The 22,714-nt window shown below is 35.5% G+C and overlaps 3 protein-coding genes across 4 annotated transcripts; 2 read left to right on the top strand and 1 right to left on the bottom strand.

Annotated features, from left to right (window-relative positions):
* Positions 1 to 452: 452 nt before the first annotated feature.
* Positions 453 to 7,272, bottom strand: LOC112516898 (thiol-disulfide oxidoreductase LTO1). Its single transcript, XM_025124149.1, has 8 exons — positions 7,097 to 7,272; positions 6,596 to 6,878; positions 4,802 to 5,058; positions 4,381 to 4,493; positions 3,793 to 3,940; positions 2,643 to 2,780; positions 677 to 917; positions 453 to 643 (listed from the first exon to the last, which is right to left on the bottom strand). Exons 1-7 carry the CDS (start codon positions 7,208 to 7,210, stop codon positions 792 to 794), a joined length of 1,179 nt encoding a protein of 392 aa, XP_024979917.1. The 5' UTR covers positions 7,211 to 7,272; the 3' UTR covers positions 453 to 643; positions 677 to 791.
* A 4,996-nt stretch (positions 7,273 to 12,268) lies between these two features.
* On the top strand, positions 12,269 to 17,770 carry LOC112502190 (serine/arginine-rich splicing factor SR45a). Of its 2 annotated transcripts, XM_025106050.1 has the most exons (8): positions 12,289 to 12,328; positions 12,438 to 12,457; positions 12,588 to 12,902; positions 14,643 to 14,774; positions 14,887 to 14,986; positions 16,333 to 16,482; positions 17,069 to 17,138; positions 17,226 to 17,770. In XM_025106050.1, coding segments are annotated over exons 3-8 (768 nt in total). In that variant the 5' UTR covers positions 12,289 to 12,328; positions 12,438 to 12,457; positions 12,588 to 12,900; the 3' UTR covers positions 17,540 to 17,770. The 2 variants fall into 2 exon arrangements, with proteins under 2 accessions (XP_024961809.1, XP_024961818.1); XM_025106041.1 differs by lacking the exon at positions 12,588 to 12,902 and having other exon boundaries at positions 12,269 to 12,328.
* Positions 17,771 to 20,208: 2,438 nt separating this feature from the next.
* LOC112519031 (putative pentatricopeptide repeat-containing protein At1g68930) lies at positions 20,209 to 21,045 on the top strand. The gene has a single exon (XM_025126979.1). The coding sequence runs from the start codon at positions 20,209 to 20,211 to the stop codon at positions 21,043 to 21,045; it is 837 nt and encodes a 278-aa protein (XP_024982747.1).
* The last annotated feature ends 1,669 nt before the right edge of the window (positions 21,046 to 22,714 follow it).

The following is a 22,714-nucleotide window of genomic DNA, read 5'->3' as shown; positions in this document are numbered from 1 at the left end:
AATTAAATAACTTTTTTAATCTAAATAATTTTTTTGAATTGCCTTTTTTAATCTAGATTTTTAAGAAATTAATCATTCTTGGTATGCATTTGAAATCAGGAAATTTGATGTAATAATCCAGACATACATACAAGAATAAACCAAACACATACAATTATTTAAATTGTCTATTTTATCCATTAAAAATTGTTGAAATTTTACATCTAAATTATATAATTAACATTCATTTAAATGAATATATGTAATTAACAGTGTTTAACACATTTATATTCTATTAAAATACATTAATAGAAAAATGTGAGATTGATTTGGTAAGGATTGCTTGAGAGAAATGATCGATTAAGGACGCCGTTGTTGAGGATATGGAGAACACTAAGAGGCAAATAAAAAGTTGGTTTACCTCTTATTAGATAAAAGGAAAATAAGACATAAGTGCCTCTGAAAAAATTGAAAAAAAAAACAAACAGACCGAATGACCTTGTCTCTTAACAAATCAGACATAAGAGGCTAATAAGAGTTTTTTCTTATAAAAAACAAACAAGGCCTACAAGTTTATTATCCTACATCGATAACCTAAAACAAAGCTTTATAAAGCTTTTATAGAATGCCCAGAAGCAGGACTCGTAGGTGCTATATATATATATATATATATATATATATATATATATATATATATATATAATAACAGATCTCGATTTCTTGTTCTATAAATTTCCTACATTTTGCAATTGGAAACTACAACAAAACCATTTGAACATTCTGTGTATGCAATATATGTGGGAGTTCTACATTCATGATGGTTGACTGTTGGCCTCAGCTGATTGTTTAGCAAGCTCTGCTAACTCTTGGCTGAATTCACCGGCTTCGAATCCCGATTCTTTTGCCAGATCTGGGAACTCTTGATACCCTTTCAGTACCTGGAAACAATAAATAATGCTTCAGAGATGGAATTTATCAAAGCTTTTCACATGTGAATAATATAGTCTCCGTCCACAAAATAAACACAATATTTCCTTTATCGGATAACCAATAATAACTGTTACAAGGTTTACCAAGTTTCAATCTGTAACTCTCTCTTTACCAACCAGAAATTCAGAACATTGATCTTAGTCCCTAAGAAAGCACGTGGTTTAATGAAATGATTTTCAGGGATTTCGATTTTATGAAAGGATTCGGAATTGTAGGGATTTAGAATCTTCGGTGTGTTTGGTTTGTAGGATTATGAATGAAATTGAATTTCATTCTTTATAAATAATTAATAAAAACAAATTATATTACATATTTATTTATTAATTGATTATTACAAAATTAATGTAAACAATATCGCATACAAATCTTATGAAATCCCATTAAATACCAACCACCCTTGTGGGATTTCAAATCCAGGAAATCCTTCATACCAGGCATGGGCTTGGAATGGAATTCAATTCCAAATCCAATCCAACATTTTTCAGTTCATCATTATTGCGGGATGCCTTCAACATTTGACCACAATATGCCGGGTCAAATATTGCATTTATCTTGGCATGTTGGCCTAGCAGTATCCAGCCTTTGCCTTCTTGGAGGTCAGAGGTTCCAACTTCACTAAAAGAACAATTTGAATATTTAATTTTTTAATATTGGTGAGAAGGGCGTGTAAAAAAATATGATAGTAGAAGGAGAATAAGTGCAGCAAATCAAATGATTAGGACGTGAAAATCACCGTCCTTAGGGTATTTATAGTCCCCACTAACAAGGTTGTTTGGCTTATAGGCTATGATACCTCCAGGATTCCCTAATCGAATAAAATATATTCAACAATAGAATTTACCTTCCATGAACACACTGCAGAATTGGATTAAAGAGAAGAAGAGGATTAAAGAGGGAGATCAAATGATGAAATGATTACACATATAAATAGGTCAGACAAAACGTAGTCCGGAGGCTACCATGAGTTTAACTCACGTGGAAACTAGTGTGAGAGACACTGTTTCCAAACATAAAAATCTGATTTTGGGGATTCGCACAAGCGCCAACGTACTAGTGTTATCTTTTGACCATTTAATATAATATTTGTAAAATTCACACAACAAGGCCAAACCATCCTTCGCTAACTTGATCTCTTAAACAACTTGAAGATTATAAACTAAGGAAGAATTTATCACTCTACCAATGTGGGACAAGTGATACGCCTCAAACTGACATATTTATAGCTCATAAATACAAGTAAGATTCTACTAATTTTCCTATGTGGGACAAAATCTCACAATGAATCTCACCATGAAAACTATATATATAATAGGGCGTGTGAGTTTTATTTGTTGCATTTGCCGTATATATATATATATATGTATTATATACTTCAAAAAGAAAAAAAGAGTGTGTGAATGTCTAATTACAAAGGAAAAGGCTTAAAATATTTACATCACACCCAATTCTAATTTCTAAGTTACTAACAATTTATGTTTTGGAATGTTCCATGAGAAAGGGCAACCTTATTTTTGGAATTTTTTTTTTAAGATTCCACCTAATTTGTTACTAGTGAAGGGTATTTAGACATTTGATTAACAGTCAAAATACTAAAAAATTAAGCACTGGTATAGTATATGTTCTAATTATGGGGACGGGGCTGATGGACGCATTGTTTATGATAGCATACTCACCTTGCCATTGATCACCCACATCGGAAAACCTTCTATTTTAATCTTTGAACATTCCTTGCCTAGTTCAGTTCCAGTTTTGTATCCATCCGGAAAGCATTCAACATAGTCCAACAACTTTGCTGCTTCACGCCCAAACATCTACACATGTACCAGAAACCAGAAATCATTTTTAAACAATCAACACGAGTAATACATTGGATAAAAGAAACTACCAAAGACTTTCTAGAATACGCATCACTGTCTGCAATATAAAATAGAAATTTCATATTTGATGGAAGTCTAACATCAATGAACGATGTTCGAAAATAAGAGAGGGCAGATGAGAGCAAGTTATGCATAAATCACATCTACAGGTTCCATGAATTCTAGTTTGACAGCTTTGAGGGATTCTCCAAATGATTTAAAAGTCAAATTTCTTGAGCACAATCCATATATGTAGACACATGGATGATCCAAAAACCATTTACACTTCCCAGAGTATCAGCGCAGCTTCGATAGGACAAGGTTTGAGGAGCTCTCAAGACTCGGGGACGAAAGAGCTATGCTGTTGCAGATGTTAAAATATGAAATCGCGGTCAGGACCGTGATTCTTTTGAAATAGCGGTTATAGGCAATGGTAAAGCGGTCCAAAAATAGCGGTTCATATAATAGCTAGAATTATATATATGCATACATAACTCAACATACTTTATGCATTCAATAAAACATATATAAGAATAATGATGTCCAAATCCAAATAAAAATAATTGAACAATGTGAATACTTTTATTCAAATTAAGAGGTCAAAGTGATGGTTCCAAATCCAAAAAAAATAAATAGAATAATGGTGTCCAAGTTCAAAAAAATGAAAATAATAGCGTCCTAATCCAAAAAAAAATAAGAATAATGAAGCCTTGATATGTACAGTTAGCGGTCAATAGTGCCGCTAATCGCGGGACCGCTATTTGTCCCATGACTGCTAACCGCGATTGACCACTATAGCGGTGTGATTAACAGCATAGCAAAAGAGAACAAAAAAAGGTAGCATAGCATAGCATAAAATTGTGAAGTATAATTCCATTCTTGACAGCCTAAAAGAGAAAACACTTGTTGACTGAACCCAATAAGGACTTAAGTGCAGCTTATGCAGAAGCAAGTGGCTGAGGAGTACCTGTTTCTGCTCTAAACAGTGTGAACACCAAAAAGCTCCATACATTTTAGCTCCAATAGAACGCAGGTGTGCTGCAAGTTTAATAGCTAAAGGACTCGATGGTGCCTTGATCTCAGTTGGAGAGAATGGGAGGAACTTATCCCCAAAGCTGCATAAGCACGAAGGGTAAATAAAAGAATAGAGTAGAGATTATGTCAGACGAAAGGTCCTGATGCATAAATTATTCACGATAAAACAATAACATGATAAAGATGTAATATCAGCACAGCGGAATTTCACTCGTCAGAAAGGCTACGATTGGCCATTGAGAATCAAAAAAGAAGAGAGGCACGCATTATTTAACTTGTAATATATATAGGTCATGTGTGAGATCAATCTGAACACTGACAATGGTGCAACTTAAACCCTACTTTCCCTTTCCCAAGAACTGAACAAGGCAAATTGTAAATTATCATTGCAGATAAAGATTGAAGAAAAAAACGGGGAGAGATAGAGAAGATCAATAAGGATAGGAACTGAAAAGAATTTAGACACTATTGCCATCAGCGAACAAAGTAAGAAACTGTTCTTTATCAGCAATAAAATTACCGTGCAGGGGGGAGGGAGGAAGCACTATAGGAGTTGCTTAAAGCGGCCAAAACCAAACCAGATATGCATAACTGCAAACCCAGTTCTTCTCGGATCTTTTGCCACCCCAAAATCTGCAGAAATAATCAAATAAAAATATCTTCAGAGCTACAATGAGAAGAACAATTATGTGAAATCACTAGTAGCCCTGATCATTAAGCTTTTTCATGAACAATTTCAACAAAACAAAAAACATAACAATAAAACAAAAAAAAATCATTTCATTCACTTGGGTAGGCCATGCACATGTGTGACATCATAGTATTTACTCTTTATCCAAAGTAATATCTGGCTCAACTAACGTTAATATCACCCATCCACTCAGGCAATGTGGAGAATATCTTATTGTAAAAATGTAATCTGCTTAGAGGTGAAAATGTACCTTCGCAGTTGTGAAGAACAAAGAGAATGACAACAGGACTGATGCTAAACAGTAAGAACATGAAGCTCCTGGAAATTGTGTGCTTAAAATGTACAAAAAGTATGCGCTTGCAGTTGCCATCGAGGTAGTTGTCCCAAGTAAGATTAATCCACCATTACTTTCATCAATCCCAGAAGGCAAGTCCTTGGCTGCCAACTTTAGTGCAAGGGCAGCCACAACGCCATATGCAACCATTCCAATCAAGGGAAGAGGGATACCTGCAAAATCAGAAAAATCATTTTCAAGGTTCTCTTCAAATAGATCACCCATAATTTGAGCTGATAACCATCTATGCACCTGCCATTTAGTGTCTTAATACAACCATTTGTTATAAAAAGAAAATAACATAACAAAAATGAGCCATAACACATACTTGAAGCCAACAATATCAGATTCCGTTACTGGCACCAAAATTTTCTTGCAATGATGGTCGCTTATAACCACCTTGAAGCGTGTCCTTTCTATATATATAGAGCCTATAGAGTATTATTGCCCGCATTTTGAGATACCTCTCATATGTAACCATTAATGGCAGTATGATTCACAAGTGAAACTTCCCAACAGCATTTGACAAAGCTATGAGATTGAAAGAGGAAGTTACCTTTCAGACACATACATAAAATACTTTCTTGTCCCGGTTTATCTTTTTTAGTTCCTCAATATTGGAAAGATTACATCCAATAGAGCTAAATAAGGACCACCACGTGAAGGCAACTATCAATCCTTATAAAATTTATAGAAGTGAACTTCAAATTCACCATCTTTTCTAATCAATATTCCAAAAAGTCTTGAAGCAATTGGATTTTTAAAGTCGTACACTTGCACATGTGCTTCATCAAAATGACATTTTATTTTCAAGTTAACTTTCGTGGATTATAAACCCAAGAAAAATTACTTAACATGTTTGGCAATGATTTCTCTATGTTTGCATTTACATTTTTTAACAAGTGTAAACCATAACTCACGAAATGGTTTTTGATAAACATTTACATTTCAGAGAACCAAGATAGCTCACGAAACTTTTTGTAAACGATAGTTATACATTGCAACATATTTTCAAGGTTTTCACGGTTCACAATATACACATTGACTTTAATGGGTTGAGGCTTCGAAACCAAAAAGTACAATTTCTATGTTTGACCATAAACTTTCTACCTTATAATTTCAAAACCATAACTTTGTCAAAAAGTTTTTCATTTTGTCATCAAACTATAATACAACTCCGTTCATTTTACAAATAAAACCTATAAACATAAATATTACCAAATGATACATAGTTGTAACATGTCGGGTCATAGGTGTCCTAATTTCCATCCAATTCGATGCGACTAAAGCACAATAACAGTGACAATCCCAACTCCAATCTTCCAAGTAGAAACAACTTGTTTGTAAAAGTTCCATCCCTTTCACTTCAGTTGCAGCTATACTTCTACTTCCCACCAACACAATTCTACCAAGTGATCCGCTGTCATTTTTAGAAAACTGACATAAAGTAACATTTTTACTTTAGACCTCAAGGCTACTACTAGTCAACTTCAAGTTCTGATGACGATTTTGTTTAATTTGTCAAAAATCTAAGACTAACTATTCTCTATTCAAAGTATTTGTTATAAAATGCATTTCGTTTTGAAATTTATGTAGAAACATAAAATAAAGAATATGAACTTCCAAGGTCAAATGAGTTGGTTGTCTTCAAAACTAAACTGTATACGTATTAAGATAATAACAATATGGGTATATAGACGAAGAGAGTACCAAAAACCACAGCATAATTGCTGTTGAGGATATCGCCACAGGAACCACCTCCAATGGGGCAAAATGCATCTGAACCCGTAAGCTTTGAGTAAGTCAAGTAACCTGTTTCAAGAAACCCTAACCCTCCGAGTCCTGCACACCAACTGTATGACGAAATGCCAGTAGAAGTGGAAGAACCAGAAGACAGTGAGGTGGGTTCGGATTCCGTAGCATCTCTAGTCGGGTCATTCAAGCACTTCACCTGTAGCGATACTAATCTCCCATTACCCCAACCCCGATCACTCTTCAAACCGAATCAGACAAACTTTCCATCAGATCAAACTCAAATACGTACTACCAGAATATGTTTGGGAACTCCACTTCCAAAGTCTAGGATTGGAATTTGAGCAAGATGGGTTTGAAATTTGGAACTAAATAAGCGTCGATTCCATTCCAAACCTCGAAGTTCAGGCTCCCAAGCACTTACAATGTAGAGAGAGAGAGAGAGACAGATAATAGTACCTTGAGTTCGGTCGCAAAGGGAAACGCAAAAGAAAAAGGAGGATGACAGCTACGAAGCTTTCCATGGGAGAATACCATAGAAGGAGGCGATGAGAGGTTGAAGAAGGTCGCCATAACTCTTCTTCCAGTTCGGTGCCCAATTGGCCGGTACGAGTCTCCACTCTATTTTGACTTCTCCCATTTTTTTCACAAAAATCTCAGCGTCACTAGAAATTAATAATTATTTATCAAACAGTATACACAAATAAATTCGGTTATTATTTAATTAAAAATGAAATACAATAAAATAAAACATGGTTTATTTTTATTCTTATTTTAAAAGACTATTTTTTAAAAATTACATCAAAAACATAAAATTATAAGTTTATAACCAATTTTTATCGAATATTACAATATTGATTATCGAATATTACAATATTGATCAGTATGAATTTAAGTCACGATAATCTATACTATATTATAAAATACTTTTAAAAATTATTGTTTACGCATAAAGTATTGTTTATTTATGCATACTACTTAAAATCCAACATTACAAATAAATTATACGTAAGTACTACTTATTAAAGTATCATGTTTAAATTCATATAGCTAGCTGTAGATAAATATAGTCAAATACTGTGACATCCCGTCACTTCTGAGCTTCAGGTTAGCATCCTATTGCAGACCCCATATTAGAATTTATATTTCTCTAGGATCTCGTCTTAAGTGATTAGAACCTTTCTGGTATTAGCTCTTAAATTTTGTTGGGAAGGTCGTGTTTTGGTAGAAGATCAGATTAAGTTATCTTATGCAATGCCAAATATTTTTGAAAATACGTTAGATAAAAATAAAGTTGATGTTTTGAGTTTTCCTTAATTTAAATTTTGCAAAAGTTCCATTTGAATGTCCACTTGTTTTATCAAAAGTTGGAGTTTGGAGCTATTTGTGTTATTTCATCTATGTTGGGAAAATTTAAGTGGGTTTAAATCTTACTTAAGAAAAATAAAAGCTTTGTTGGGTTGGGCCTTTAAAGACCAGCCCATTTCCCTCAATAAAATCCTTATATAAATACCCCACATCTTTTGAAAACTCTCATTTCCAACTCTCTTGTTCTTGTTAAACCGTATCCCTCTCTCTCTAAAATCATCCACCTTCCAGCCGATTTCCTTTAAGCAAAATCTTCAGGGTATTTCTGTCAAACGCTGAAGAACAATCAAGACTTTAAGAARAAKGTATGATTCTGGTTAACCCACTTTACAGAATTCCAAACGTTTTCACCCATCTACTTCCCCYATTCGATCTTTTAGAAAGTTCGAGAGAGTTAAAGAGGAGAGATTATGCATCAAAGACATGAAAATGTCTTCATAGGATGATAATCAATGATCCATATTCTTTAATCTCTAAGGAAGTAGAAGAGATTTCCACTGCATGCGGAATTGGATCATCAAACGTTATGTTTTGAAGCATAGTTGAACCTTGCATGCATTTCAAAATCAGTTTTATTATCTTCAAGAATGTAATGGAATCGGAAAATATTTTCTGGAAGTTGATCGRGGATGATRGCTCAAAAATTAGAGTTTAAATTCTTGAAAAATGATGAGTTTGAGCCCCCATATTTGTTGTCATTCTTGGAGCATGCAATCTGTTTTGGGGGCGTGTAACTCAAGATTGTAGGGTATTTACGAAGATACTCAAGCCCACTAAAAAAATTCTTGATATTATAAATTGGCGGCTGTCATCATTGTTTTGGATAATGTAAAAATGTCATCATAATGAGGATTTTGAAAGGTTCTTTTTAAAAAGGTAAAATAATAAAATATTAACTTTAATTTAAAAAAAACTTGATGGCATTGCATGGAAAGTAACTATGCTTTAGCTTGGACAAGAAACCTTAAGTGATTTTACCGCTGGTTGTTGGTCTGTTTAAGAAGGTCGGGCGAGCATTGAAAGCTTCTAGGGTCAACCTCTGGATATTCATCATCAAACTTGTGAGTTCTCACGGCCCCACTTTTAAATGCTTTGTTTATTGTTTTGGGGAAAAAACATGTGATTGAGCAAACTATGCATGATTATTTGTTTGAAACCATTGGACTAAGAAACTGCTTAGTCAAGTTCTGTTTGAAACCTCTGGACTAAGGAACTGCTTAGTCGGGTTTACTATGTTATGTTTTGTTAACTGTTATTGCACTTGGAATAAATGCTAAATTGATGTGCTTGGGAGTATATTTTTTCAAATAAAAGTCCCCGTCCGTAAACGCTACTTGTTAACTCGGGTACATCCCCGGGCCGTGGTATTGTGGATACCCGCTATTGTGTTGACAATCCCACCCAGAAAGGGGTGCACATTACCTATGTTTTCTTGTCTAATCATGTGGAATTTGGACTATCGCTGAATTAGTACTTCTACGAACTGTGGGACCTAAGTAGTGTATGGGCTACCTATGGTTGTTCGTAAATTAATGGGGCAAGTTGGTCAGGTAAGGCTCAGTAGCGTCTCGAGATTTACATCGTGAAAGATTTACATTTATTAAGTGCAAAGAATTCGCATAAGTTTGCAAATATTTGGTTTATGCATTGAAATGTTTTATGCATATGGAAACCCGTGAGCTCACCAACTCTTTGTAGTTGACTCGTTTTATGTTCCATGTTTTTCAGGTCGTAAGTAAGATTTGTTTCACTTGGGAGCATACTCGTGACAAAGTTGATTTAGTTCGAACCGAAAATTTTGCAAATGAAGAATTTTATAAAATTTTGGTTGTAAAATTTAACTTGTTTTATTATGTAAAACTTAAAGTTGTTATCTATTAATTGTCGCTGTGACACGCTTGTCTGTTGCATCTCGCGTTTCCGCTTTAGCGGGGTGTGACAAATACAAGATAAGCATTTCATTTAAAATATAAAAGATCTAAAATATAATTAGGATAATCATTGACTTCTAACAAAATACTTAATTATTATTCTTATAAAAAATATATTATAAAATCAAAAATAAGTTAAATTATAATAAAAAGATTGAATTAAAAAAAATTACACAAAAAACAAAAACTTTAAAATAGTTAGTTTGATACTAATATTGATATGTTTATATATTTATTTTTGAAATTTTATGATATCTTCGAGTTTATATTTTATTCAAAAATAAAAAATATTTATTTTTTAAAAACACATAAAAACCGTATTGTAAATCCACATAAACGGAATAAAACGAAATAGTAAAATCGAAATATATCTCGCTACATTGCGCAGGTATCCTTTAGTAATATATACTATATTATAAAGCATTTGACAAAAACTCTTGAAAACTATTTTTTATACATGAAGTACTGTTTATTTATGCATATTACTTTAAATTCAATGTTACAAACAAATTATACGTAAATATAATTTATTAAAGCTTCATGTTTGAATTCGTGCAACTAACTGCAGATAATCATAGTCAATACAAGATAAACATTTCATTGTTCTTCCCCCCATCGTTCTCCACAAACTGTTGAATCCATCACTCACAAAGGTATGTCGTTCTTCTCACACAAGTACTCGATTGTTCTTCATCGTGCTTTGCTTTACCCGCATGCCTCGCCATTGCTCCGATGAGTTTTATATGTGTGTCCGTGTATTTATGTCAGGTGTGCATATATGAGTGTGTATTGTGGGTTTTTTAAGAAGACGAAGGCTGTGGGTGTGGGTTTGTGTATGTGCTTTGTATAGGTGTGGGTGGATGGTGAAGGGAGGGATAAGAAAGAAAGAGGAGGGTGTTGTTCGGGGTTTTCAATTGGAGTAGAAACCTGTTCATTCATCTTGGTTGGAACTGTAAGAATTAGATTATTTTTTTGACTCTTTGGTTTCAATTTTGAATAGTTGAGAGCATAAAGGAAAAAAAAAAACAGTTGGAAATTCATTATGAATAGTTATACATGTATCCATCCACATTTTCATCAAAACTGTTGTTTTATTTAAACAAAAATAAATACTGGGGGTAAAATGGTCATTTCCAACATACAGACTGTTTATTCAGCACAACAACCGAACAATAACTTATCTGTTAATATACAGACAACTATATCAATACAGACAACTATATCCATACAGGTCTTAACAAAAAACGAACCGAACATCCCCTTAATAAGCTTAATGAGTGAAATAGCTTATTGGCACAACCAAAGTAGAGTGTTTACTTGTGCCTTATTCATGGTGCCTGATTGGTTTGAGTTTGGCTCCAAATATCAAAAGTACCATAAGGTCTCATGTTCAAATCCACTGAAGAATAAAAATCTTCGTGTGGCCACGGAGGTTCAAATGCGGTGACTCCGGGCTATCTGCAAAGCAGGTGGTCGCCCTGGGATTAGTCGACTCGCATAGCGGGTTGGATATTCAGGTTAATAAAAAAATAAAAATAAATAAACACTCTTAATACCCAAACATCTGAACGAAGCAAACTTCACATATATTAAGAGGTAATTTTGAAAAAAACAAACAGACCCTTAAAGGCTGAAGTGTAGATTAAGTCATTATTCAGTAGTTATATATCTCTTTTATGGGTTTGATGTTCATTGAAATACAATTATGTTGAGAGATTATTCTCCAAAATAGAAAACATTTTCAACTCATTTTAAAACACCAAAAAATACCAATGACTTAATTTATGAATTTATATTAACGTCACTCTGTAAGTTAGATTAAAAAAAAAACTAATTTTAGATTAAAAAAAAACATCTCACTAATCACGTCAGCAAATAATATTGAGTTGAATACCATATTATTCGGCACATCAACATGATAAGCGGTTAATGCTTTAACCGGTTATCCGGGTATTTAAATGTTTAAAATTTTACATCTTAGGTATAAAAGTACATTATCAAAAATATGAATCAAGTTAAAACACGTTAATTTTCATGCAATTTGTCATTAGAAGCTAATCAGTAAATTATACACTTCATACACATAAACAATTCCTCTTGAAAACACACAAAGTTTGAACTTGATGTCTCATTATTATTGCCCTACAAAATGTATACAAACTATCAAGTAAAAGAAATATATTAGAAAGGGTTTTATTGTGAAGTCATATAAGATGAGGGGTCTTATTTTGAATTAACTAAAGTTACTGGACGTTTTTGTAAAATAAGTAAGCGTCTGTCCCTTTTTCAGTCAACTTTTTCTAAATAGCGTCGAAAGTTGTCTTGATGCAACAACCCTCGAAGAAGCTAAAATCAAATTTCGCGATCTAGGGTTCTTGTCTGCAACGAAATGGTGAGTGCTTTCTCTATCTGTGGGTTTTGCTAACATTTTATGTATGTAAATGTATACATTCATATGCTTATATCCCACATTTTAATGCGTTGAACTCTATTATATGCAGGCTGACTCGCCTCGAAGAAGGTAAACTCTAAGATCCCAAAACTTGGTCTTGTTTCATTTTTCTTCGATTATTGCTTATTGGTGTGCGTTCTGCTTCCTAGGGTTTTCTATTTGTTAGTCTTTGCTTTTGATTATTGTTTTTATTATGTAGTTTGATGAAGGAAAGGGTTTTGTGAGGTGAAGTTGTTTCTTGTTAAAAATAAGACATTGTTGAGTATATGAAGGGAAGATACATGTTCTTGTTGGGAAATGGGAATGATTGTATTAGAAAGAGAACCAGATACTGAAATTTGAGCAGCATGTTATCGAAGTTGTATTTGTCGTTAAGGGGGGTTGCTACATTTTCTTTAATGAGTTTTGATGCAAATGTTTGAGATTCCACACACACTAAGTGATTTTATGGATAGATGTTTTAAACAACTTGACGAGAGTTTGAACCCTTGACATGTCAACTACGGGATTACATGTAAGTTCCCAGTTTCCTTGTAACCATGGTCTGCGAGACCAGGATATGATGCCTGTAAACTGCAAAATAAATTTACTGAATGCAATTAGCCTTTTCTGCAATTTATATGCCTTTGTTTTGTTAGTATTTGGCGCATGAATTAAGCATTCCAATGTATTTGAAACACGATTTTGTTTTAGATTATTAGAATGAACCTGTGTTTTTTTTATTAAAGATAACTTTTGACAGTCATTCTTTGTGTTAGCTGGGTCTAATTACCCATGTATGTTCATGGGCATGGCTACAGTAATTCGTGTCACTGTTGCAGTGAACGTGGCAAGGTTGTTAAAAGTGCAATTTCAATGATTAGAATCAGACTGCAATGTGATTCATGAGCAGATGATGCAATCCCATTTATTGAATCTATTTATTTTCTTAACTCCCAAACCCCCTTGTATAAGCCAATGGTTAGGACCAGGATCCATTGTTTCATCCCTTACTCATGATTTAGACAGGCATTTATGTCAAATTTATGTAAGCTAGCCCTTCTTGCAAGTCAGGATGTAGATTTGCATTCAGAACAGGGGTTAACTGGGTCTCATCTTGAAATATGTATTTGATTAAGTTATAATTTTTGTATGAAGACTGCCAATTGTAGAGCCATTAAATCATCACTTGCATCTGATATATCACTGAATAGGGTAATGCTAATGCATCATTGCATCTCATGTGATTTATGTTTTAACATTTCAATAGCCAAACCGTGTCCGAGAACCTCGGCCTTTATTCTTTACTTTTTATTCCATTTATCGCCTACATTTCATGCGTCTGAACTCCATTAAACTTGTATCATAGAAATTGGACAGAGTGAAAATGGGAAATTAAATGTAATAGAATTAGACTAAGCAAATGGGCCCTTAGTCTCTGAAGGGATTGGGTATGTATTCACACTTAGATTCTATTTTAGAACAATGATTAGATCAAAAGAAAATATAACTTTTCATGCTCCTACCCCATACAGTTCCCTCGTTTCTCTAATTCTTGTTAGACACATACATTATGAAGAAGGGAAAAGAAACCCAGATTCAAATGGTCTCCCAAACATGATGAAATTAGTAGATGTATGGGATGTTAAGGTATATGCATTATGTCACCTCATAGCCTATAGTCTATAGCCTAATGTTTGAAATGGTTCTTTCATAAAAACATAGAAGAAACCTCTTCTTGTGAAGATGAGGCATTATTCTTTAAGCCTTCTCTAACACAAATAGGTGTGGCCGATTATCAGTGATCAGTACTGTATCAACTAAACAAACAGTGCATGTGTTTTCTTGGTTATAAAATGCTTGCTGTAGATCAATCGAATGTGCAGTTGATGTAAGTTACACTGCCTATAAGATCTTAGGGTGCAAAGTTGTAGAAATGAGTATATTGTTCTTCTTGGATATTTATGGTAGGTGATCAATGTCGGGGTCCGGGCTCACATGTTTTCCCTACATTTTTATTGCTTGCTTTAAGTAGTTGATGTTGGGGTGCAGGTGTCTTTCTATTGTTAGAATCTGCTAGATAACATATTCATATAATTATGTATTCATGCAAAGAGTTCACGACAGTTTGGAAATAAGGAAAAGAGAGTACCAAGTAAATTAAAGAGCTGTGGCTTCGTGAATTATCATGCTCATGTGATGCAAATTACTGAATGTAAACAGCATTTTCTCAGTGGGTGTTTATTTCTACCTTATATGCTTTTAATGTATTCAGGTATTCACGCTCCCCTCTGTATGAAGCACCATCCAGGTCCAGGTCCAGGTCCAGGTCTCGATCTAGATCAAGATCCTGGTCAAGGTCAAGAGGCAGGCCTGTATCGAGATCAAGATCAAGAAGTCGTGGCAGGTATTGTTTTTGATTTGCCTTAGAATTCCTTGTCTTTTTCTTATTGAGAATTTGCTTCACTATGATGATGTATGTTTGTTTATTTGCCAATGTCTGTTTTTAACCTTGGCAGGGAAGAGGCAATAAATCCTGGAAATACACTTTACGTCACTGGTCTATCTACACGTGTTACACAGGACCAGCTTGAAGAACATTTTTCAAAAGAGGGAAAGGTTAGTTTAGTTAATGAACCTGATTCTTCTGGTGGTAGAAAAGGATAAATTTCGGGTAGCTGATGTACGGTATGAAATCGTAGCTCTAATCTAACTTCATGGTAGAGGCCTATATTTATCTTAATTAGGGCTTGCTCTACATTATTGATATACCAAATTGCCTGGTGGACTGTATCCAAGAAGTAAGAGCACACCATGAGACCTACCTAACTGGCTATTCTGCTAAGTGGAAGTAAGGCATCCGGAATTCCAAATGTATCATTATGCTGCTGTATGTTTATGTGGAGCAACCTAATTTAGCTTCCCTCACCACTTGCCCAGATTGGTGGGGCATCGGAAGTTGGGTATTCGTTTTAATTTTTTGACGTCCATCTTTGTAACACAGATTTACCATATGTAAAATTTGCTATGCTACTATGGTAAAGGCACATATCATCTCCATGATCATTGGCTGTTGTAGGGCAGAGTCCAACTCTTGGTATTGTTGCTTTTTCCTCAGCCTATTAGGGTACCAGTTTGGGATCATTCAGAATGCATGCATGCTTGTTGGGGTTGAGAACAAAAGCTGTTGGAAGAGAGAGCCTAATTCTTTTGGTGTCCGCTGTCATATTTTAATCTTTAAATTAAAAAGAATTGTTTCGTAAGACAGTAAACATACTACTAATTGTTTGTCAAAATTGTCTTCAATGTTATCCTAAAGCTCCTTCCATAAACTATAGGGTAAGCTACCCAAGGGCTATTGACGGTAGAGCCCAACCGTCCAGGAGGTCATGGGTTCAAACTTCAAACCTCACTGAAGGTTAGGCGTGTGTGAGTATTTCCCGTGTATAAATATTATATACTTCAAAAATAGGGTAAGCTACAAATATCTAATAACCTTCGCCATCATAGAAGGTAAAATGAAAAATATATTGCAACTATAGAGGCCTATGGCATATTGATACATAACCCTTAAATATCTGAATATTCCCTGCTGATGTTGAATATTCTTCCCAAAGCCTTATTTGCTTCATCTCCTTGCTGTCTATGGTGTTGTACCTGCCTACTCTGCACAGACCAAATCAACTCACCCTGGTTTCATGATTCATATATAACTTTCTATTACGTGCAAAGTGTAAGAAAGTTGTTGCTTTCAGCGGATTGACCATTTAAAAATTAAATTCAGGGGATTTATGTGTATATCTTATATTTGCTAAAACAAATTTCTATTCTGAGTTACTGGATAGAAATCCACATTTATAAACCTGTATGACCCATTCCTAAAATGAATGCATATCGTTCCTTTGCCATTAATGTTCTTCATGTTTTATACTTCAGTGATTAATGATGACTACTCTCCCTTTTAGGTGGCTAACTGTTTTCTGGTTGTGGAACCTCGTTCACGCATCTCCCGTGGCTTTGCTTTTATCACTATGGAAACTCTTGAGGATGCTAATCGCTGCATAAAACATCTTAATCAGTCGGTTCTTGAACATCGCCAGATAACTGTGGAGAGAGTAAGTTATCTTGACTCAGCAAGGGAAGAAGTGATGTTTCAAACTATCTTTCTTCTTAACTTCAAGGTTTACTGGCTATATTGCATCAGTTATGTTGGCAGCAATCAAAGTTGATGATTTCATCAATGCAACTCTTAAACAGCTTGATCAATGGCCAGCTAAAACCGCATCATTTCACATGCATCTGATCAACTAAACATACCAAGCTTATTGCTATATACCACCTCGGCATACATTCAACTATCAACTAATCAACGGTCATTATCAACAGCAAATTTATTCAACTATCAACTAATCGACGGTCATTATCAACATCTAACCAGGCTTTATTGGTATCGTTTACCCGAGGCTCATGGGTACTCGCCACATGCATTTTCTATTTATTTCTTTGCTCTTTCTTCTATGGAGATTGGGTCAAGTTTCCCATTTTCGTTCTTTGTTTGGGCGGAGCTTCTGATGATCATCGCTTTTTTTTTTCCTTCTCTCAAATTATGCATGTTGATAATGCTTATGCTATATGATATAATTAAGCCGCTTGCTTGTTGAAAGAACTTTTACTTGAAGTTGTTTATCTGGTTTATTTCAGTCGCGAAGGAAACGCCCAAGAACACCCACACCTGGTCATTACCTAGGCCTGAAAAACACTCGGGACACTGGTAACGTTTTCTTTATTTTTCTTCTTTATATGCTAAAGTTTATATGTCATCTGGTGCCGGATTGATGAAATTTGGTGTCATGTTTAGGCTATCGGGGTGATAGAGGGAGGTATCGTGGTGGGTCTGGACGTGATGACTATGGATACCGGAGGTCTCCACGGCGGTCACCGCCACCATATAGAGGTGGTCGTAATTACTCTCCTCCAAGGAGGTCCCCACCACCATATAGAGGTGGTCGTGATTACTCTCCTCCAAGGAGGTCCCCACCACCATATAGAGGCGGCCGTGATTACTCTCCTAGGCGCTCACCTTATTACGGAGGGAGATCAAGGAGGGAGCGAACAAGGTCTCCTCCATATTCTCCTTACAGGAGTCCTGAAAGGCACTATGGTCGTCGTTAGGTAAGGATTTTCTCAGGCCGCTGCTGATTGAAAATATGTGGTCTAACTGTGAATTTGGCAGATGTTTTTTCTGCCCTTTCCGAATGTTGAATTTGGCAGATGTTGATGTTTAACCTCTTGTGAACTATATATGTTGCGTTACATCCAGTCTTATGGTTTGTTAAAAGAGTTTTGTTGCTGGTTTTATATGGATCTTTATTTATGGAGGAAAACTTTAAGATGAGAAGAATTCAAGATCTTGTCTTTAGTTTATGAAACCAAACAAGCCCAGTATACCACATCCGACCCGTCGTTGGGGCCAATGTCCTTTTTAACGACTTGTTGAGTAGCGATCTCGGAGAGTGACCGACTGTTGACGTCTGCATCAATTTTTTTTTTGTAGTATTTGAGGTCTTGTGGCTGGGCTTGGGGCAAGTGTCGTTTACGACTTGTCCATTTGGTGTACCTTTTGAATATGATCTGTTGCCTGAATTCTTATGCTGCAACTTGAAAGATTGCCCAATCAGACTTTTTCAGTCGGGGCTTTTCTGGGCTTAACAGGCTTTTCAAGCCAGGCCTAGGCCTGGGCTTTTTTTTTTTTTGCTGTTGGGTATGGGTTGGGATTCTTGCTTGGCCCTTTTATTGCTATTTTAAGCTACAGCCTTGTAAATCCTTGGGGGTAGTTGTATACTTGTGTATCGCTAACCCTACCGGTCATCGTTTCAGGGTGACTGAAGGTTTGTTCGACTGTTACATTAATTTCAAGTATCATTAGATTGGTCGAGTTGTAGTCAAGCTAGCCTATATGTGTGTGTGTGTGTGTGAGTCATTTAGCCCTACACTTGAGGTTCCTTTTTTGATTAGAAATTTATTAGAACGATCGAAAAACAGTACATAAATAGTGATGGGTATACCCACCGAGCTTAAAAATTGCCTCCCCAATACATGCTTCGACTATATGAACTTCAATTTTGAGTAAAGCTTGCCAAAAGGTATTACTTTTAATAAATTTGTAGAAACAATTTTTTCTCTTTCTTAATCCTTCGTTTGGTCAATATTTATGGTTTTAAATGTGAAGCACTGGATAATTCTTAACATGGATAAGCGGAAGATAGCAGGGGTAGGTTTGCAACTTTTATAAATAGACGGCAAACGGGTTTGTATGTGAACCCATGTGATACACATGATGTTCATATGTAAACTCGTTAATTAGTTCACATGTGAATTATTTAACTGATTCATATATGAATCAGTTAATTAGTTCATATGTTAATTACATGAATCCACGTATGAACAAATAGTTCATACATGGATCACATAAGTTCATATATGAACCTGTTTGCCGCATATTTATAAAAGTTACAAAACTACTCTATTTTTTTGCATAACCACAATCTTTGACCAGTCAAAGCCGTAATTATTGACCAATTAAAACCGCAATTAGTGACCAGTCAAATCTGATTTTGGCCGTATAAAGGACTAGGATCACTTCTTTACTTCTCAAATATTTACCACTTCGTCAAATTAGCTAAATGCTTACACAGGGTCTACATGTAATAAAAAATGGAAAATATTTCATGCATTTAGCTAAAAAACACATGCATTTAATTAATTTGTTGGGGTTTTCGGAAAAAAATGAGTACCACTTTCTCATAAGTGGGTCCCATTTTTCAGGTATTTCATCGAAAACCTCACAAATTGTCATGTGATTTTAGCTAAAGACAGGAAATATTTTTCAATTTCTATGACATGTTATGGAGATTATGTAAGTATTTAGCTTATTTTACAAAATATTTTAATGAAATAAGTGGTTAAATAAAATAAATACATAAAAAAATTGATTATTTTGTTAGGAGGGTGTTTAAGATTGCTTATTTAAAGTGTTCATTAACTTATTTCGGTGTGGTACAAATAATAAAGAGTTTTTAGTGTTTGAATGGAGAAAGAAATGAAATACTTATACCGGTTTGGCACTAGTAATATAGGGTTTTTAATGAGTTAGGGGCTATTTATCAGACACTACCCGGTAAGTGCTTACATATAAAATTTAATACTATTATTTTCTTAACAGGTAAGATTTTAGTCCATCAAAACGACATACTATACAATAATTTACACGGTAAACACTTACCGTGGTAAGAGTCGTCGCCCTCACTTACCGGGTAAGACTCATGGTTCTTACCTCGCTCTTACCGGGTAAATTCATGGTCCTTATCATATTCATTCGATGAAGTAATCTGACTTGGTAAACACTTACCCGGGTAAGTGTTTGATAAACGATTAGTTACTTTTTTTTAACTTATTAACTTATTCCGGTGTGGTACCGACAATAAGGAGCTTGAGTGTTTGGATAAGAAAAGAAAATGGTATCTTTATCTATTTTATAAGTTGAGTTTAATACCGTATAAATTGATACTATATGTTTTAAATAAGCAATCCAAACATATGGCTATTTGCTCTTCAATTGTTGCCGTATTGTTTTCCACAAACGTGAAAAGGATTCAGGGAGGGTAAATAGGAGGATTTTATTCTGTCTTGGTATCCCGGCGGGAAATCGGAATCCTTAAGTCACCGGAGGCTCCGCCATAACCATGCACACACCTCAAGGGATTATACCTTTCTTCTCCACACTTCTCGACTCATGTTCTTCCACAAGAAATTTGCATAAACTCAAAAAACTACATGGTCGAATGATAATCTCAGGAATCTCCCGCCATGATTTCATTCGTGCAAAACTCGTCTCATCATATTCGGTTTGTGCTCAATTCCACGAAGCATCCATTATCTTCTCCATTACCAACCGCCAATCCACTTTCCTCTACAACTCCCTCATCCGAGCCTTCTCTTCCGTCAATCGGTTCTCCGATTCTCTCCTCCTTTTCCGGGATATGCTTCGTGCCGGTAAAGCCTTAGACCGCCATACACTGCCGCCCGTCCTCAAGTCCTGCGCCGGTGTTCCAGATTTTCACCTCGGACGCAACGTCCATGTTCTTGTTTTCGTAAATGGGTTTGATTCGGATATTGCTAATTCAAATTCTTTGGTTACAATGTATAGTAAGTGTGGTGATCTGGGTAGTGCACAGAAGGTGTTTGATCAAATGCCTGAAAGAAATGTGGTTTCTTGTTCGGCTATGATGAGTGGGTATGCATTGTATGGGAGATGTAAAGAGGTGTTTGAACTGTTTGACAGAATGATCCTTGATGGGTTGCAGCCAGATGGACCGATCTTCACCGCGGTTCTTGCAGCATGTAGTCATGGCGGGTTGGTCGAAAAAGGGAAGGAGTACTTACAGATAATGAAAGATTTTGGGTTGAGGCCAGGGTTGGAACATTGCACCTGTATGGTTGATATGTTGGGGAGGGCAGGGAGATTGGAGGAGGCGGAGGCAATAGTCGAAGGGATGGATGCCGCCCCCGATGAGGTATTATGGAGCGCGTTATTGGCCGCGTGCAAGACTTATGGGAAGGTGGAAGTAGCAGAAAGGTTGGCTGACAAGATATATGCAAGAAGGTTAGTTTTAACATAATTAAACACATTTCAGTTTTGTTAAGCATTGCGGATAGATAGTTACATGCTTTAAGATCTATGATCTCACTGATATCTTGATATATGGATGGTATAAAGGAGTTTTTTTTTAATGAAAATTTGAGGTATGTTGGCTGATGATGGTGAAGGAAGTTGGAAACTGAAATCTTGGAGTCATTTTGTTGACCTGGTAGGTACATAGATGATTAGATAGGGTATGAGAATTTAGAGAATAGAAGACAACTATATTTTTTATTAGCCTGTATATCCAACCCGCTATGCGAGCCGACTAATCCCAGGGCGACGACCTGCTTTGCAGATAGCCCGGAGTCACTGCATTTGAACCTCCGTGGCCACAAGGGGATTTTTTATTCCTCCTTGGATTTGAGCCTGGTACCTCCTGGTACTTTTGACCTTTGGAGCCAAAGCTCAAACCAATCGGGCACCACCCTTGTGGTTGAAGACAACTATTTTGGACTTTGTTTTGCAGATCTATGGAGAAACTACATATTGGTTCTTCTGTACTTGTCACCATGTATGATATAACTGTATATCATACTTTAGTTGTCTTCATATGTTGGTCTGTAATCCCGCACATGGACCAGTTCTGAACATTATAAATTCTCTCGGTGGATATTATTGTATTGAATGTCCCCTGAACTGTGATATCGCCCTGTTCTTGACCGTGCGGGACAGTGGGTGCTAGAAAGTTGATGATTGCATATGATCCGAGGCTTGCTGAGTTTTGCGGGTTCTGGAAGAATCGATTACGTTAGTGAATGTGTAAGTTCTACGCTCTCTTAGATTATGTGTACTTCGTTTCCAAATAATTGATGGTATATGGTTTACTTCACAAGTAATAGTTTTGGTTCAGTTTATTGACTAACTAATCTCTCTTAGTCGTTAATTTAGTTTCGTTAATCTTATGACAATGGAATATTAAGGTACATACCATCAACAGAATGATAGAATCTTCTTCAATGGAATAAGAAAGAAGGGATTTGATGGAATGCTTTTCTTGTCAATTGATGCATTCCATTATGTATGTCAAATTAGGGGTGTTAATCGGTTGAAATCCAATAGATTTAGGTTGATCTGATCCGGTCCAATCATCCGATCGATGTTGGACTTCGTCATTTGTTCCGATCCAATTAACATTGGACATCCAATCCAATGGATGATTGGATCCGATCGGTTCCATCCATTGGATATTACTATTGGTTATCCATTAGATCTATCCAATATTTTGATACAATTTTCACCCAATTAACCCATCATTTCAACCGACTATTCATATAGTTTCTTGATTTCAAAAAACACTGTATAAATTTCAACTAAAACCACAAGGGTGGTGTCTGATTGGTTTGAGCTTGGCTCCAAAGGTCAAAAGTACCTAGAGGTCTTAGGTTCAAATCCAAGGAGGAATAAAAATCCCCTTGTGGCCACGGAGGTTCAAATGCGGTGACTCCGGGCTATCTGCAAAGCTGGTGGTCGCCCTGAGATTAGTCGGCTCGCATAGCGGGTTGGATATCCAGGTTATTCAAAAAAATAAAAAATAAACTAAAAATTAATATCATAAATTGTTAATAATTATATATAATTATTAACTAGATGGTAGTTGAATGATAATTGTATTGGTAATTGGATATGATCGGTTTGGATTGGTTTGG

Source organism: Cynara cardunculus (assembly GCF_001531365.2).
Source record: "Cynara cardunculus var. scolymus isolate 2C chromosome LG 1, CcrdV1, whole genome shotgun sequence".
Classification (NCBI taxonomy): Eukaryota; Viridiplantae; Streptophyta; class Magnoliopsida; order Asterales; family Asteraceae; genus Cynara; species Cynara cardunculus.
The sequence above is the reverse complement of the archived record's forward strand: the minus strand, read 5'-3'. Positions and strand labels throughout refer to the sequence as shown.